This window comes from Pholcus phalangioides, unplaced genomic scaffold (genome assembly GCF_987345545.1).
Source record: "Pholcus phalangioides strain wild (caught in Gottingen) unplaced genomic scaffold, Ppha-v1.0 ptg000015l_1, whole genome shotgun sequence".
NCBI classification, from domain to species: Eukaryota; Metazoa; Arthropoda; class Arachnida; order Araneae; family Pholcidae; genus Pholcus; species Pholcus phalangioides.
The window spans coordinates 76,636,016-76,652,744 of NW_028301608.1; the positions used below are offsets into that span (position 1 = coordinate 76,636,016).

General features: G+C 32.6%; 1 protein-coding gene across 1 annotated transcript in view; it reads right to left on the reverse strand.

The window, feature by feature from the left end:
- Nucleotides 1–521: 521 nt before the first annotated feature.
- The window catches only part of LOC149076714 (protein AATF-like), a 43,627-nt gene continuing 27,419 nt past the window's right edge, over nt 522–16,729 (reverse strand). Inside the window, exons 9-15 of the mRNA XM_089244341.1 lie at nt 12,284–12,463; nt 11,787–11,898; nt 6,162–6,281; nt 4,221–4,351; nt 1,902–1,982; nt 773–844; nt 522–662 (exon numbers count right to left, since the gene is read on the reverse strand). Coding sequence (XP_089100467.1) covers nt 605–662; nt 773–844; nt 1,902–1,982; nt 4,221–4,351; nt 6,162–6,281; nt 11,787–11,898; nt 12,284–12,463 — 754 coding nt within the window. The 3' untranslated portion in view covers nt 522–604. The remainder of the gene's footprint in view (nt 663–772; nt 845–1,901; nt 1,983–4,220; nt 4,352–6,161; nt 6,282–11,786; nt 11,899–12,283; nt 12,464–16,729) is intronic.

Sequence of the window (16,729 nt, forward strand, 5' to 3'; positions counted from 1 at the left end):
TTTAGTCTTGCAGTTAAATACATTTGGAAGTTGTTAGAATACTCAGCAAAACCCAACAAAAATTGATCATTTTCCAAAAGATGTAAATTCAGTATGGATACTCTGTACATGATTTCTTTTATAATTTTAATTATGTATCTATGCGATGTAGTTTCATGACTTTAAACGCACCTCATATTGTCAGAATTTCATTCATATTCAAATAAAAAATCATTTAAGTTATTGTTAATACTGTATAATGCAATTTAAACAGGAATCCCCTCTGATATGGTCACCCCACTTTTATGGGGAATTTTTTTGTTCCACAAGTGTCCACAAAAGAGGGGTTTTACTGTATTTCACTTTCTATTTGTCATTATTCGTCATCTATCTACTTCTAGACTTGTACTGAAAGACCTTTTCTAAATACTGCAGTTGTATTTCATTGGAGAAATAATACTTGCCATGAGCAGCAAAATCTCGATCATAGAGGCTGTGTGTATGTGAGAGAGTGATGATGAAAACTACTTAAAGCAAACAGTTATAAAAGTAAATTTTATTCATGTGAAAAATTATCAATATGAGAAGCAATTTTCAATTCAACGAAAAGCGATAATTATAAATCTTATGTTACTGCAGGTAATGTTCTGCGTTGCCCAAACAAGGATAGAAATAGTTCATCCCTGTAAAGAATGAAATACAAAATAAAACTTTTAAATTCATGATCAAAATATAATTGCATGAAAACCAGAGTATGAGCCAGATAGTTGGGGTAGTCACAGATACCACTTACTTTGCATCAGATGTCATAGATGTATTCATAATCGGAGCCATGAAATTAACCAACTTAGGATGTACATCAAACCTATGTAATATATAACAATATAATGTAGAGACATAACGCAATAACATAAAATAGAGGCATAAACAGAAACAAATTCTTTTGAAAAAAGTTCTCAGAGGAAATGACCATCATCTTCATGAAATCATTTTCTTTTCAATGCGTCTTAACACTCATGGTTGACATTATCAGGAAATTTCTAAGTTGCATTACTGAATGTTGAATTAGAAGATTTGTTGCTAATTATAAGTCTAACACTTTTAATGAGTGCTCTGTGTGTGTGTGTTTTTTTTTCTCCTTCATATATTTATATATATAATGGCCAATAAATATTCAAACATCAAAATGTCTACAATTAGTGAAAAGTGATGCAGGATGTCCTTGCTCTGACAAATGTGATAACCTCTGTGTTCCATGGCCACCACTGAAATGAGCAAGATCACCAACAGAATGCATCTGTGCTTTTTTGTTCAATCACAGCCTTTTAAACTCACAGATAATTCCCATGAAACATCAGTTAAGTCCATAAGAACCTGTCAAGGAAAAGCAGCACCTAACATAACACAAAAATTCACGCTTTTCCCATCTGTACTTTAAAATATGGAAAACAGATGGCAACATCACAAAACAAGCACAACTCTGATGACAGATACATTAAAGCCATGCGTACACACAAGCATCATATTTCTACGTGTACTGATTCGTTATATATTCCATGCAGGAATGTGTATGAGGTGCTTATACAGTTAAGTAATAGTAGTAGCACCTGAAAAGCAAAAGAAACATGAGTACATGCTGTGAGAATTTCAAAGTCAGTCAATCAGCATTTGTACAGACTTATAGCTAATCTGCAGATTCAGCATCGGTAATTCAACTTAGGTGCCTTCTGCTTATACTGACAACTACAGGTTTGGGAACAATGAGAAGAAAATGAAATTATACTGATGACTGCTCTTTCGCCTGAGAAACTTTCTTTCGATTGACGAAAACCTAATCAATAAAAGTTATCACTGAATTAGCTTTTGCAAAAATCATTTTTAGTAGCAAAATAGGTATAGAGTAGAGCAGAAACAATACAAACCTAATTTTTCTCCCTTTGCTTGCTTTTGTGTCAACTTTACGTTTCATTTTACTTCTCGCTCTTTGTATTTCTAGTTGCTTACTGAACAGAAAAAGAAAAAGATTAATTACAACTATTTCACTATATTTACATAAAGATAACATAGAAGAAAGTTCTTAATTTTGAACCATTCTATTGAAAAACACAAAAAACTATGGTATTATAGTATCAATAACTTGCATTCTTTTACTTAGAACTATGGAAGTCTACCAGCATTATAAAATATTCTGTTCTGGCATTCAGTTTCTTTGAAAGGAATAGTTCAGTATATTTATAAACCATGTATTCCCCAAGAGGATAGTTCCCTATTCTTTTTCATTTTTTCCCTAACTTACATAAAGCCATTCAAGAAGTATTTGGTTAATTCACACTACAAAGCACATAAGTATGGGATCATCCTGGACTTTGCATCACTCCTGAAGACGCTTGGCACTAGAGCAGGTGAAACCGTGATTGGAAACTTTAAACACAGCAGCCTTACATCATGAAAAAAAACTCTAACACCCAAAAACAATTAGTAGAATGTTTTGTTTATCCCTTTCTCTTTCATTACTACTTATTTTTATTTACCTTTGGGGTTAGCACAAAATGAAATTGATGAAAAGGACTGTTTTAAGAATGTAAAAGTTTTTATGTATTATATATGCATATATATATTGTCATTATGTTGTCTGTAAAGTGTATAGTCTAATTTTAAAATTTTGCAAATAAAGTACATGCTCAATAAGTGGTACTTCATTTGTGATGTTGCAATTATAATTTCTCAGATACTGGGTGATTTCAACTAGTGTCTAAACTTTTGTGGTGCACTGTGCTGTTAATTGGTCTTTATGTTTGTAAATTTGTGATCATTCAACAATTAAAAAAAATTTTTACTTAAGCATGTCACTTTCAAAACTGAACATGACCCATTGCAGTTGGGCAATTTAAGTTATTCCCCTCCCTTTAAGAGGGAGCTAGCAGTACCATGGCTGACCAGGGTTCATACTCATTTTGTAAAAAATTTCTTTGACTTTTTCCAGGTTTTATGGTCAAAATTTAAAAAAATCCAGAAAACATTTTGCGGAAAGTTTAACAAAAATTAATTATTATTAATTATATAACTCGCTGAATTAAAAGAAAATTATTTATATTGATTATTATTATTACCATAACATCATAATCATAGGATATTAATTATTACATTATTTTTACCCATTTATGCTTTTCAAATATAACTGATGGAAAAATGGAACACAATCAAGGAATACAAAATTTCCCCTTTCTTATAATATCACTATCTGAAAGCATTACTTTAAAAATTCCTCCAACATCCTTGAGTTATTATAGGATGAGTGGGACATCAAAATTCTTTGCAAGTTGGCTTATAATCAGCATTCACGTTAGCACTGAAACTGAAAAATTTAGTAATCTCCACGTGGTTGTTTACGAAACTCCTCTAATTTCAAATGCTTGTAATAGCTCTAGAATAGTTCGTCTGTCCATGTTGCTCAAATTGAATGGTTTGCTGCAAAGCCGACACCAAACTTTATATGTGGGTCATTTTTTACTGCTTCAATCCAATCAGCCCACTGAAGATTCAGGTTTTTATCCACCCATTTTAGACAAAAAACAGTTTTCTAACCTCTCCAGGGTAAGTATTTAATTTCAACATTTTCAAATAAAAAATATCCACATGTAAATCATAATATACACATGCTTCATCTGGTATTGCTCACTGAAGTCAACTCACAAAATTATCTCCACTGAGCTTCCTGTGATGCATTTTATGCATGGCTTTCTATGATGCGTAGTTACGATAAGTATTCGGAAATACCTTGTATGCAGTTACAATAAGTATTTGGAAATACTTTGTATGCAGTTACGATAAGGTCACAGCAAAATGCTTTTCGGCACGTACTTACGAAACCCTTGTTTCTCCTCTGCAATTTCTACGGCTTTCTGCATTCCATTGCAAAATTCGCAGATTATCAATATTTACTATGTTATCAGAACACAATTAGCATTCTCCATTTCCATTTCGGAGCAAAAAAAAATTTTTTTTTCTACTACTTTTTACTTTATACAATAGCTTGACAAATTTCTTGGTCTGTTGTCAGAAATTTCCAGGTTTTGGAACAAAAATGAACTATTTTCCCTAACTTTTTACATAAAACTCTTTTTCCCCCGAAAATTCTAGGTTTTATGGGTTTTTCCTGGCCCGTACAAACCCTGCGTACTTTATATAAACAAGAAAAAAATCAGATAAAGTAAAACAATACTACCAAATTCAAAGCTTACCCAAACATAACAGGATCAATGCTAACTGACTTGCTTTCAATTATATCCTTAAGCAATTGTCGATAGAAATCTTCATCATCAAATATTTCTGGATCATGTTCCTTCTCATTAGCAATGCTTTTTTGAAAGGTCTATAAAAAAAGAAATATCAAGGTCATGTAAGTACCAATGAAGATAAAAAGAAAACGAAATACATATCCTACACGTTTATTTTATTTATTAAGGTGGAATCATGTCTACACACATTCACATATGTGTCACACACACACACAGACATGAGAAACATACTTTGATAGATATATAACCAATAAGCATATTCATATCTGTTGTAACATGGTTGCGCAGACATATACGGAAAATGTAGAGCCTGACCAATATTCAAGATTATTGTTTTTCTGCACACGCATGATTATAATGCTGCCTCTTGATACAATAATCTGGTTTTTTTGGTCTGCATTATAATAGTAATTATTATTTTTTGTGGTCCGCTGTATCATTATATAGGAATTTCAGTGCATATAATATAATGTAAAATATAAAAATAATTAAACCCCTTTGTACTACCACCATCCATCTCAAAGAAAATTTTGGTGCTATACCAAGTTTGGCATTATATCAGATCATAGTCGAAATAGTGTTTCAGAGAAGCTCCATTACATAAATTCACATGTTTATTACAAGCTACTGTATCTCATTGTTTTACTAGTGTTATTCGATAAATAACATAACCTATTTTATATGCATTCAATTTTAAGATGAGAAAATTCGTAAAATTATAAAAGCTGTGCAATTACTTAAATATTTCTTGATAGAAACTTATCAGGAAAAACATACACTTAACTTTCAAAAATTATTCTGATTCTGCATAAATTTAGCAACACAGTTTATAAGTACAAAAACAAAATAAACAAACGGAAATAACAGTGTCATTGCTCCTTTTTTGGTCCGTACCAGTTTTATAATCACAAATTTCCCATTTTTCACATATTGAAAGAACAACTCTTTCTAACATGATTTGAATGGAGCAAATCGTGGAGATGATACCACTTGAAATGTAATGACCAGCGAGTGAAAATATGCACTGTTGAAAAACTTTTCTTGGAAACCTTGAACAAACTGATACAGTACTCTCACTGTAAACTTTCCCTAATCAATAAATCTGTTTTGTTGCATATGTTGTTTCTTTTGGTCCCAACATGTGTTTAGGTATCCAATGTGCTTTCTAAGAACCCCCCTTCTTTATTCTTGAAGTCATTTGTTGTCATAAACTGTACCAATAATAATTGCTTAATGCTGACCAATAATACCAGTGGAATGAAAAGAATAAACCCTCAACTTCTTTTCAAAGAAAAGCAGAATGATGGGAGATGAAATGTTGTGAAAATTCTTAGTAAATGATACATTTACTTTGTATAATTCTAAATAGTTTGCATTATAACAAATTGGTGCTTAAACAGGATTTTTTATATTATAATCCCTATACACAAGATTTGTTCACTGAAAATTTGTGGCACTAAGCAGGGTTGGCGCTACAATAAGGACACTATAGCAGGGTTAGACTGTATATATGTAGGTGTTTTTCTGAAGTTTTGTTTGTGACTGCCATGCCCTCGCCCCTCAATATATAACATCTATCCCTGTCTGCTATGAAGAGTCTGTAGTTATCAATACACCATGTCTGTCCGATTCTTTATTTTCAGAGAGAGCAACTTTATATTTTTCTTTTAACTGCATAGTGAATTAATTCTATTTGGAAGGACTCTGTAAATGGAAAAGAGTTGTGAAGTTCAGAATACACAATTTCAAAATAACTGAACTGCTCATTAAGTGACATGTATAACAATTTCAATTAACATCTGATTTATATATACAAGTACCTAATTACAACAAAAGGAGGGAGGAAATATATCCCAAAAAAATTGAATAACATAAAATGTTTACATTTTCAGCCACCGTATTGTTTTCTTCTTGTTTTGTGGAGCTGTCATCTTTTCCAAGGACCTGGTAATCTGCTCTTTTGATTTGAGTTCTTTTGATAAGTCTTTGCTTGTCTGATAAAATCTTCGAAATAAAAAGAAAATTACAAGTGAAGATTTAACACACAATTTAACTCTCTCACAACAATATTTTTTTTATATTTCGGTCAAAATAGTCTTGAATTTCATTTTAACTTCATCACTTGTTTTCATGCTTCCTATTCCTAGAGTGTCTAATAACATCAGTGTTTTATACTACACGATCAACAAAAATGATAAAGCTGTTAGTATTACCCTTTTTTCTGCAAGACACAAAAATGCAATACGGTAAACCTCTTTACAGGGGCAGTACATCTGAATGAATTTTATTAATCAACTAATTAATTGAAGTTTTTTGCGCTCTTTAAAATGCGTTTGCTGATGGTACTAACAATGAAGATTTACAAAAGATGTTTGCAACATTATAAATTTGGGTGCACATGATGATGATGATGGCTCTTGATCTAATGATCTCTACAATGATAATTTTTCTTGCCTCGCAGAATATTTTTGGATCAAGGTTTCACTTAGAGATGTAAAATTCTCCAAAATAATATTTAGGAAAATATTCTCTGGTAGGACTACTTTCATAAATTACTGGGGAATGTTCTTATTGAAAATAATAAGAATTATTCTCAAGTCATATTAATAATAGTCCTTCCAGAGAATATTCTCCTTGATGAGACCAGTCTTCAGTTATAGAAGTCCTTCCAGAGAGTATTCTCAATAACATGTGTAATATAACATGTATTATAATAAATAATCTCTAACTTGAGAATAATTCTTATTATTTTCTATAAGAATATTCTCTAGTAATTTGTAATAGTAGTCCTTAGTCCTTCAAGAGAATATTCTCAAAAATCCTCTGTTCTCGTCAAAAGTTTGTAGCCCAAGATATTAAAGTTTGGAAGCAAGAAAATTACACCAACATGGCTGAATTGCACAACTTTTAAATGATGGTGATAGGTGAAAGGAGAATAGCTTCCTTTATCAATCAACTTTGGTTTAATTTTTTGTTTTTAACTTATTTCTGAAAATTTATATAATTATAAAATAATTTTTAAGGTTTTAATCTCAACGTTTCTAAAATCTTCATAACCAAACTTTAAAAACCTCTCATAATGACCAAGAGAATATTCTGAGAATATTCTCGAACTAGAAGTTGTCATGAAGGGGGGGGGGAATTATGTCAAAAATTGCTTTATTTTAAATTTTTCAGGCAATGAAGACTAGTTTATATTTCGTAATATAAACCAAATTAGTAGAAACAATTTCATTATTTAAAAGAAAAATGAATATTCTCGACTATTCTCCGATTTTTACATCCAGGAGAATATTCTTGCCTCACATTTCTAGTTTCACTGTATATATACGTATCTTTTATATATGAAATGATAGCATACTTAGACACAGAACCCCTGCATCATCTCTAGAGATATGTAAACTTTGAGGGGAAAAAAAAGTTTCATCATGAGAATAAGTATTAAAGTAATCAATTAAAAGCTAACATTGCAGTGGTCTTTACATCTTCTTCCTTTAATCTTTGCTTTCTGTCAGTGATATCAGGAGGTTTGTTTCTAAAATATCTCAGCATCCACTATACTAAAAAGATTATGTATGAAAGGGTCTGAATGGCAGCCTCTACAAAGTTCAAGTAGCAGCACTTTTTGCATTTAAAAGAGTTAATCTTGTGACACATCATTTGAAAAAGCTTACCAAATAATAAATCTGGGTTCAAAGATGATGTATGTGTTATTTCAGATGGACAAAATAATCTAACACCTTTTTGCTAGTAGGTATCATTTGTTGCATTGAATGTCATGTGTAGTCAATTTATTCAAACTGTTACCTACTATTAGAGATGGGTCAAACATTCTGCTGCTATTCAGCCCTTTTGCCAAATATTCAGTTCAGCCAAATAATGCTTAGGTATTTGGCTGAATATTTAAGTAAATCTCTAAGTGTATCAAACTTAGTTTTTAAAAGTTATTAATTTGAATTTTTTCAAAAAATTAAAAATTTACTAATTATAATGTGTGGTCGAAATTCCTTTCTATGAAAGTGAGACTACCCCTTTCAGACCCTGGTATATATTAAATGTGCGGGTTGCTTTTTCTCTCTGTAGAATTTTTGTATTTTTTTTTACATAAGGGAGTCAATCCCTGACTTAAAGGATTGTGTACGTTTTGAGTTGCATATGTATGGTGAACATGGACTTTAGAGGCTTTCATCGGAGGGCAGCACTTAAAGTTGAACTTTCAGGGGGTTTTTAAGCTGGCTTACAGGAGAAAGTGCCTCTGGGAAAAGTGTGATTTATTACATAAAATTTAGCAATAAAGTTCTGGAAAAAATTGTATGTAAAGATGAATATACTCTGCATCATCTTAGCTGAAAAAGTTTGAACAAGATGAATTCTTTCTTCAGAAAAAAATTAATTAAAAATTTGAGAAAAAAATTGAAAAATAAAGATTTACTGACATTTATGTTTTTAATGCTTTTTTTAGTATCGCAAAACCATTTTGAAAATTCCAAAACATAAATACTCAGGTATGAAAGGGTTATGTCAAGGCAAATTTCTAGAATAAGAACAAAAAAAATTCAAAATAGAATCTAAAGGATGTACCCAGGGCTGCAACTAGATGCTTGGTCTGCCGGGGCAAGCACACACACATTTTGATGCCCCTTTGTAATGTTGACGGAGAGGTTACACCCTCTCTGGTCTAGCGCCTGGGGTCACTAGGTCCCGCCTACTCCCTTCCCCTAGTTGTGGCACTGGATGTACCTAGACAAGATATGTACTGAGCTACTGAAAGAGCAAAGAAAATCTAAAGAGGTAAAATAAGTCGTGAATTTTGTGATGCATTACTAGATGAGAGTGAATAGTGGTTGACATTTTCTTGATTAGATGTAAAATTGTAACAAGTGTTGAAAAAAAAATTGATTCTGTAATATTAATTCTGTAATAAAATACATATCATCATTGAATTTGATCGTCAGTATCATGGCAATAAAAATTTTTCAATTAACAGTTCTTCAATACTTACTTAAATATATTGCACAATTTAAATTCAATATCAATCATCTAAAATTACCTATAATTTTATTTTCAATTAAGAACACCAATTTTATTTTCAATTAAGAACACCAATTTTATTTATAATTGTGATGAATGTTAAGAAAATTTATATTTGGCTACTGAATATTTGGTATTTGGAAAAGAAATTTGCTAAATATTTGGTATTCATTTATTTGGAAAAGAAATTTGCTAAATATTTGGTATTCATTTATTTGGAAAAGAAATTTGCTAAATATTTGGTATTCAGTTATTTGGTGAAATCACTACTCGTCCCATCTCTACTTTCTACAACTATTCAACTATACATACACCTTTCTTTCTTTCAAACTGAGCACAACTCAGGTTCATCACCATCTATGGGCAATTTACTACCTAGTGAGTTGTGTCAGAAGTGTAAGTGTGTGTACCTAATAGTCTGAGTGTGTACCTAACAGTCTGAGTGTGTATCTAGCGTTGTGTCTGGTTTTTCAGTGCTACAATTTATATTTCAGAAGTGAAGTGTAATGATTAAATATTTGCAGCGTTTGTAGGCCTGCTGCTTTCTGTGGTGAAACTTTTTAATGGGGAGATTGACTCGCATTCACACCTCAAAGTTGAGAACCACAAAAAACAAACTTCAGCTGACCACCACTGTGGCAATGGTGGGATTCAAACTCGGAATGTCACAATGCGTGTCCGTCAATATGACCACTCGACCACCACAGTGACAACCCCCTACATACACTTGGTAAACATTTGTAGCGACCCTTTTTCCACTGTTTATTATCATTCTATTTATTATTATTATGTCAGTGTGGCAACATGTCTAGGAACAGCTTTGGTATAAGGGACACGCCAAATTGGCGACTTTTTTCCGGCGATAAGTTGCCACACTCTGGTTCGGTGTTGTTCTGCTGGGTTGTCGCTGTTCTGGAAAATTCTGCCAGGCGACGTTAGTTGTTTAGCGCATCTTTTCAAACAGCTGTACAGCCATTTTGTCGTTTGTGCTTGTTCCGAGTGTTTGAATTACATTTTCGTCGCTGGTGAGGTTGTATTGATCCCTTTTTTTTCCCTTTATTTAAACAGTGCCCGTATTTTATTTATACCCTGATCGCTTTATTATTTAAACAACGGTCCGGGCTTTATTTTAAACCCAGATCAATTTATTATTTAAACAATGCCCGGGCTTTATTTAAACCCTGATCGATTTATTATTTAAATAATGGTCCGGGCTTTATTTTAAACAATGGCCAGGTTTTATTTGAACCCAGATCGATTTATTATTTAAACAATGGTCCGGGCTTTATTTAAACCCAGATCGATTTATTATTTAAACAACGGCCCGGGCTTTATTTAAACCCAGATCGATTTATTATTTAAACAATGCCCGGGTTTTATTTAAACCCTGATCGATTTATTATTTAAACAACGGTCCGGGCTTTATTTTAAACAATGGCCGGGTTTTATTTAAACCCAGATCGATTTATTATTTAAACAACGGTCCGGGCTTTATTTAAACCCAGATCGATTTATTATTTAAACAATGGCCGGGTTTTATTTAAACCCTGATCGATTTATTATTTAAACAACGGTCCGGGCTTTGGCTTTATTTTAAACAATGGCCAGGTTTTATTTAAACCCTGATCGATTTATTATTTAAACAATGCCCGGGTTTTATTTAAACCCTGATTGATTTGTTATTTACAACAGTCCGTGTTTTATTTAAACCCTGATTGATTTGTTATTATCCACAGTTTTATTTTTTAAACAATCCAGAGCTCATTTTTGTTTATACCATTTGTTTTTATTGTTTTTTGCTGTTTTCTATGCTGGCTATTTTTTTTTTCTGGCGCGCGTAGTGTCTGGCGACTTTTTCTCGGACCGTTGGACATATTTGACGTCGGAAAAAAAAGTCGCCAAAAATCGCCAACCTGTCCCTTATACCAAAGCTGTTCCAATGTCTATTTTTATATAGTCAAAGCCAACTATCATTGTTGTTTGTACTCCCAAAAATTTGAATTTTCTTCACTCATTTTTATGCTAAAAAAATCAGTATATGTTGCAAATTTGAAATTGTAGTCCAAAATAGAAAATTTTGTGAGATAACTGTACTCCATAAATAAATAATCATGAGAATATAGGTGATACCAGTTTCCGTTTTCACCTCTCCCCAAGTGTCAATGTTCCATAATTTAAATAATTCCATGTTCAAAATTTGTCATTCTTACTGCATTTTCTAATTTTGCACTACATTCTGAATCTTAAGCAAAGTCATGAATGAGGATTGCATCACATATATGTGGTAATGGTGTATTATCTCCCAGGCTTTTGGGAGATAATACACCAGCTACTGTGCTAAAAATAATCCACTCATCTCCTTAATTACACTATAAAACGAAAAAAACTTGCATCTAAAAAATGTGAACATAACATATAACTTTAACTCGTAAATGAATTTAAAAAAAACGAGTATGATTGTATTAAAACATTACATGCCTGTTTTATTTGATCCACGACTGTTGTTTGGTCGAACATGTTGAAAGACTTCTGTGTAATACGACCTGAAGTCAATTTAGTTTTTTGATCCCACACTTGAATAACTGAGTTTCTGCAAAATTGAAATCAAATGATTTTGTTGTCAATACATGTATTCAGGTTATATAAATACAACTTTTTAATTCTGAGAAATGAAAGAAACATATTTGCTCATATTAGCAGTGACAAGAAGAATCTTTGAAAGAACAAAAATATAAAAAATAATAAATAACACCATCTTAATTGAAAACATCAAATTAAAGATTGAGCACCATAATAAACTTATTGCCATGATTAAGATAATATAAGATCCTGCGTGTTGGCTTAGGTTCAGGACAATGAGAAAATATTCTTGCAGAAGAGGAAAGCAAAGCAAAACAAAAAAAAGGGAAAATTTTATCTGAAGTCCATACGAGTTCATAAAAACAAGTGCTGACTGTACAATAATCATACTTTACCTGTATGTTTCAAGAGTTTCATGTCGTTTTGCAATAAAGTCACTATAATATTCTTCTGAGCATTTCCTTTTCAAAGACGTTGAATATGGTATGTGAGCTTCATTAATTGTCAAACTCTCTGACTTTTCTTCTTCTCCAGCCTCTGAGCCACTTAATTCCTCACTCAGAATTTCTTCGTCACTAAGAAATTCCGAGATTTTAGTCCAAGAAACAACACGATTATAAATTGCAAATAATTCATTCAAATAACAAACATGAGAATTTAAGTTTAAAAAAAAACAATTATCTAACTTGGAGAATTTCTTTAAAATAGTGTTCATGCTCATGATTGGCACATTGGTGCTGATGGTTTTATTAAGTATGATTTAGAATGTTATTGTTTTGAGGATTCTGTGTTCGCTTTCAAAAAGGGTGGTTGCAGTGTGGATATCTATACAATTCTGATCGAATTGAAATTTCTGTGTTCCCCCTCCCCTTCTTGGGATTCTCATTACTATTGAGCCAAATGGAAATAAAGCTACGAGGACAAGAAAAGCTGCTCTCACTCACATTGCAAGTTTTGTTGTGTCGCTGGATGTCTCCACATCAGCAACAGCAGTCCCAGCAAGACTGGAAAGGAATGAGAATGTCTTCACACAGTTCATGGGGTATGGACTCAGTCCTTCCAAATGAGCTTTCAAAGATGGAAGAATTAGTAAACCAATATTTCAACGTAAAATCCATGATGAATTAATTCATCAGCACTGTAAGCAGCTATTGTTGCAAGCGTAATACTAATGAAATAGTTAAGGTGAATGCAAAATATTCCCCCCCCCCCACTCCCTTTATTATTATCCCAAATTTTGCTTTATGTCAACATTTTTGTCAAATAATACCTTTTTCAGGTAGAAGAACTTGGTCCAACCAAACAAATTCGTGATCAGTACTCGTAAGTACTATTGTATGTAAACAATGATGAACTGCAATTCTACAATAATTTGAACAATCGGTTTTTTTTTTCATTTGCACAACTAATAAAGTAAAATCTCAATATAATAATACTTTTACAGACAAAACAAGAATCCAGATAAAAATCTGTATAAGAATTATTGTTGCATCGAGAAGCACAGCATGATCATACTGCACCACCAAATTTATGCTGTTTTAGACATATTTCCAAATAAATGTATTTATACGGCAAAAAAAATTATAATTAATAAGTGGGTTAACAAAATTCAGTTGGATATTTTGCCCCATTTTAAACTCAGCGTTTCTCAACCTTTCTGTACCCAAGAACCGGCAATATGTCTAAGACAATTCGACAGACCATTACTTTACAACATAAGCGCTTGCATTTGTCGCGTATTTTACTGAACCACTTGCTTAGATTCAATTACTTTTGGCCATTTTGACTTTCACTATACAATTGTTCAGTTTTTTCAATGAAGAATTGAATTCCTTGTTGTTTGAATTTATAATCTTTACTAAAATCATGAATAGAGATAGTTTTCATAACTTATAAATTACATTATGATAACATGATAATCATGGCTACAATTTATAAATACCCATCACATACAGGATGTCCTGTAAGTTCTGGTTCAGCTTTTTTTTAATCACTATTCATCATAGAGGTACGGTTCTAATTTAAAAAAAAGCTCAAAATCCATTCAGAAATCATTTTTTTTATTTTGTGAAATACTGTATTTTCACTCTTGAAACTGGTACAGAGTGATTTCTGAACACATTTTGAGAGCATTTTTTTAATTAAAACCATACCTCTACGGCAAACGATTATTTAAAAAATGCTGAATCAGGACATACAGGAAACGTTGTGTAATTGTATTCAACATGTTTCCTCCCAAACTACACAACAATTCATTATGATTCCAGCAACCCCTTCATTTCCCACTCATCAGAAATTACTCAACAATTCTAGCAACAACTGGTGATTTTGTCAAATTTTTTGGTGGCAATTGGCTGTCCTTTTTTTGCCGATTTAAAAGATCCCAATTTTCAGCATTTCTTTCAACAAAATATACTCACCTCATGATGAACGTTTGCTAGTGAAACACATGTTTGTCTACAGTGGTTTGCAAAAGTTCATTTCCCAGCGCTTCAGCAATACAGTCAAATCCTATTTTAACGAATACATTAAAGCCAGAAAAAAAAATCTTGTTTTATAGCAAACTCTTTCCTAATTCCCCAGATAAGTTTACATAGGAATAATGCGAAAACCTGGAATTCCTTTATAACAAAATTTCGTTATAACAAAGTATTTCTCCGGTCTCTTGGAGTTCATTATAACAGAATTCGACTATAATTAACAATTTTTTTAAAAATCACTTTTTAACTACAATTAGAATTCAAAATCAGTTTCCCGTATTTTTTGTGATAAGATATAGTAATTAAAAGTATGGAGGTCCAATTTGAATTATGAAAACCCTCATATAAATTTAAACAATTGAATATAATTTTATTCAATTACAATTAATTTATCAAGTCTGTCTGCAGACCCACCTGGGTCATCATCATAGACAATAGGTTGAGAAATGCTGCTATAACCATAAATGAAGGGAAATTAACTTTTCAGGGGTGCAAGCGCCCCTCATCCATTTTGGAGCAGCAAAATTTCATTTTTGGAGCAGAAATTTCGAAAAGGGAGCAGAACTAAAAATTAACAACAACTGCAATATAAGGAGTAATTTTTCTGTGAAATGCCAAAAGTTTTGCCAATTATATATATATATATATATATATTTATTTTTTTTTTTTTTTTTTTTTTTTTTGAACAAATAATTCTAAATAAATATTTCTCCCCAAATTAAAGTCCATTTAAATTTTTTCTGAAGTATCTTATCTCTGTCACTACTAAAACATGCATTACTGAAATGAAACTCCTTCCTTTGACTATTGTCAAGACTTAAGAGCGTACCACCACCACTAATGCAGGGGCAGACTGTGAGGCCATATTGATAGCTGCTGTAGAAGGGGTGCCAAATGAAGTTGAAAGGGTGAAAAAAGATTTGTCTACCAAAAAAAAAAATGTGGCCAGTAGCACCAAAATATGTTCTGCATGGGCAGAGATTTTTTTCCTTGAGCCACCCCTGTTCGCGAAATTACCGTTATTTCACGGCGTATAACCTGCAGGAGAAAAAACGCTCTCAGAAAGCGGAAAATTTGGCATATTCATTCAGGGACTTTGATTGCCCGCGGGTTATACCAATAACAGTACAGGATTTTGTACTTCAAGGTAGTAGAACTACTTTCCAAGGTCACGAGATAATGTGATTGTGGTAGATGGCGGGAAGTGAAAAAATAGAAGTTTTCCACCTCTGTATTTTTTTCCTTGTCTCGGAATGAACGCGTCCCATGAACAAAATTTTCACATGCTTCTTTTTCCCGAATTCCGGGTATTTGACGCACTACAGTGCATTAGCGGTACCTCTGCGAACCACAAACAAGAATTGGCGCAAATGAACAAGTATTCAGCGCTTTGGCACACCATGTAGCAAACCGTTTTGGTGCAGTTTGGCACAATTGGTGCAGCTCTTGCTCCCCTTTAAACATAATATCCATAGTTAAACATACAATACAATAATGTTTGCAAATTAACTTACTCTAAATGACGAGAGAGAAGAGGACTATCGTTTAGGATGATTTACACTTTCACTGTTGTTTGCAAACTTATTCTTTTTACGTGAATTTCAAAAAGAACCTTATCCAATGCCACTTGATTTTTCCTCCTATTTAGGATTTCTGGGAAATAGGAAATGACAGTTTTCACTGGACAGATTCATCGCTCGCACACTGCTACAGCTATATTTGGGTGGTTCTTTTTTACAGAGTTTTGCACATATTCCCACATTTATACATCTCTCTAATCTCATTTTATGAGAGAAAGAGACTTCTTACTTCTCTCTTCCTCAGATGAGATACCATCCATGAACTCTTGCTGGTACGTGCAAAAGAGATCCATAACTTCATCTACAGTCAACTTCTAGACATTTTTCACCATTAGTTCTTGAATGCCATCCTCATGCACTTCCAGTCCATGGTTTTCCCTAAGCACACAATCTCTTCTACAAGTAGTGGCTCCTGTTCATCAGTTAGCCCCTCAATGTCACATTTAATATTGCAATCAGCCCACAGTGTTCTCCAGAATTCACACTCGCACGTGTGTTAATTTCCCGAGTGAGGCACGCTTACCGGAGAGACTGTAGAGAAGAATATTACCAAAATTCCATAACACGTGTGGGCAAAAACAAAAAAAAAATCCACAGTTCAGTCAAAATAAATAAACAAAGCCCAAACTTTTTGCTTGTAATGTGAATCATCGCTCGTTAACCAAGTCAAAATTTGTTTCAAATTTTTGCTCATTATGTGAATTGCTTGTTATGCAAATTGCTCATTAACCAAAGTTCCACTGTATTTCTCTCAGTTATAAGACAATTTTATGCACTGCTG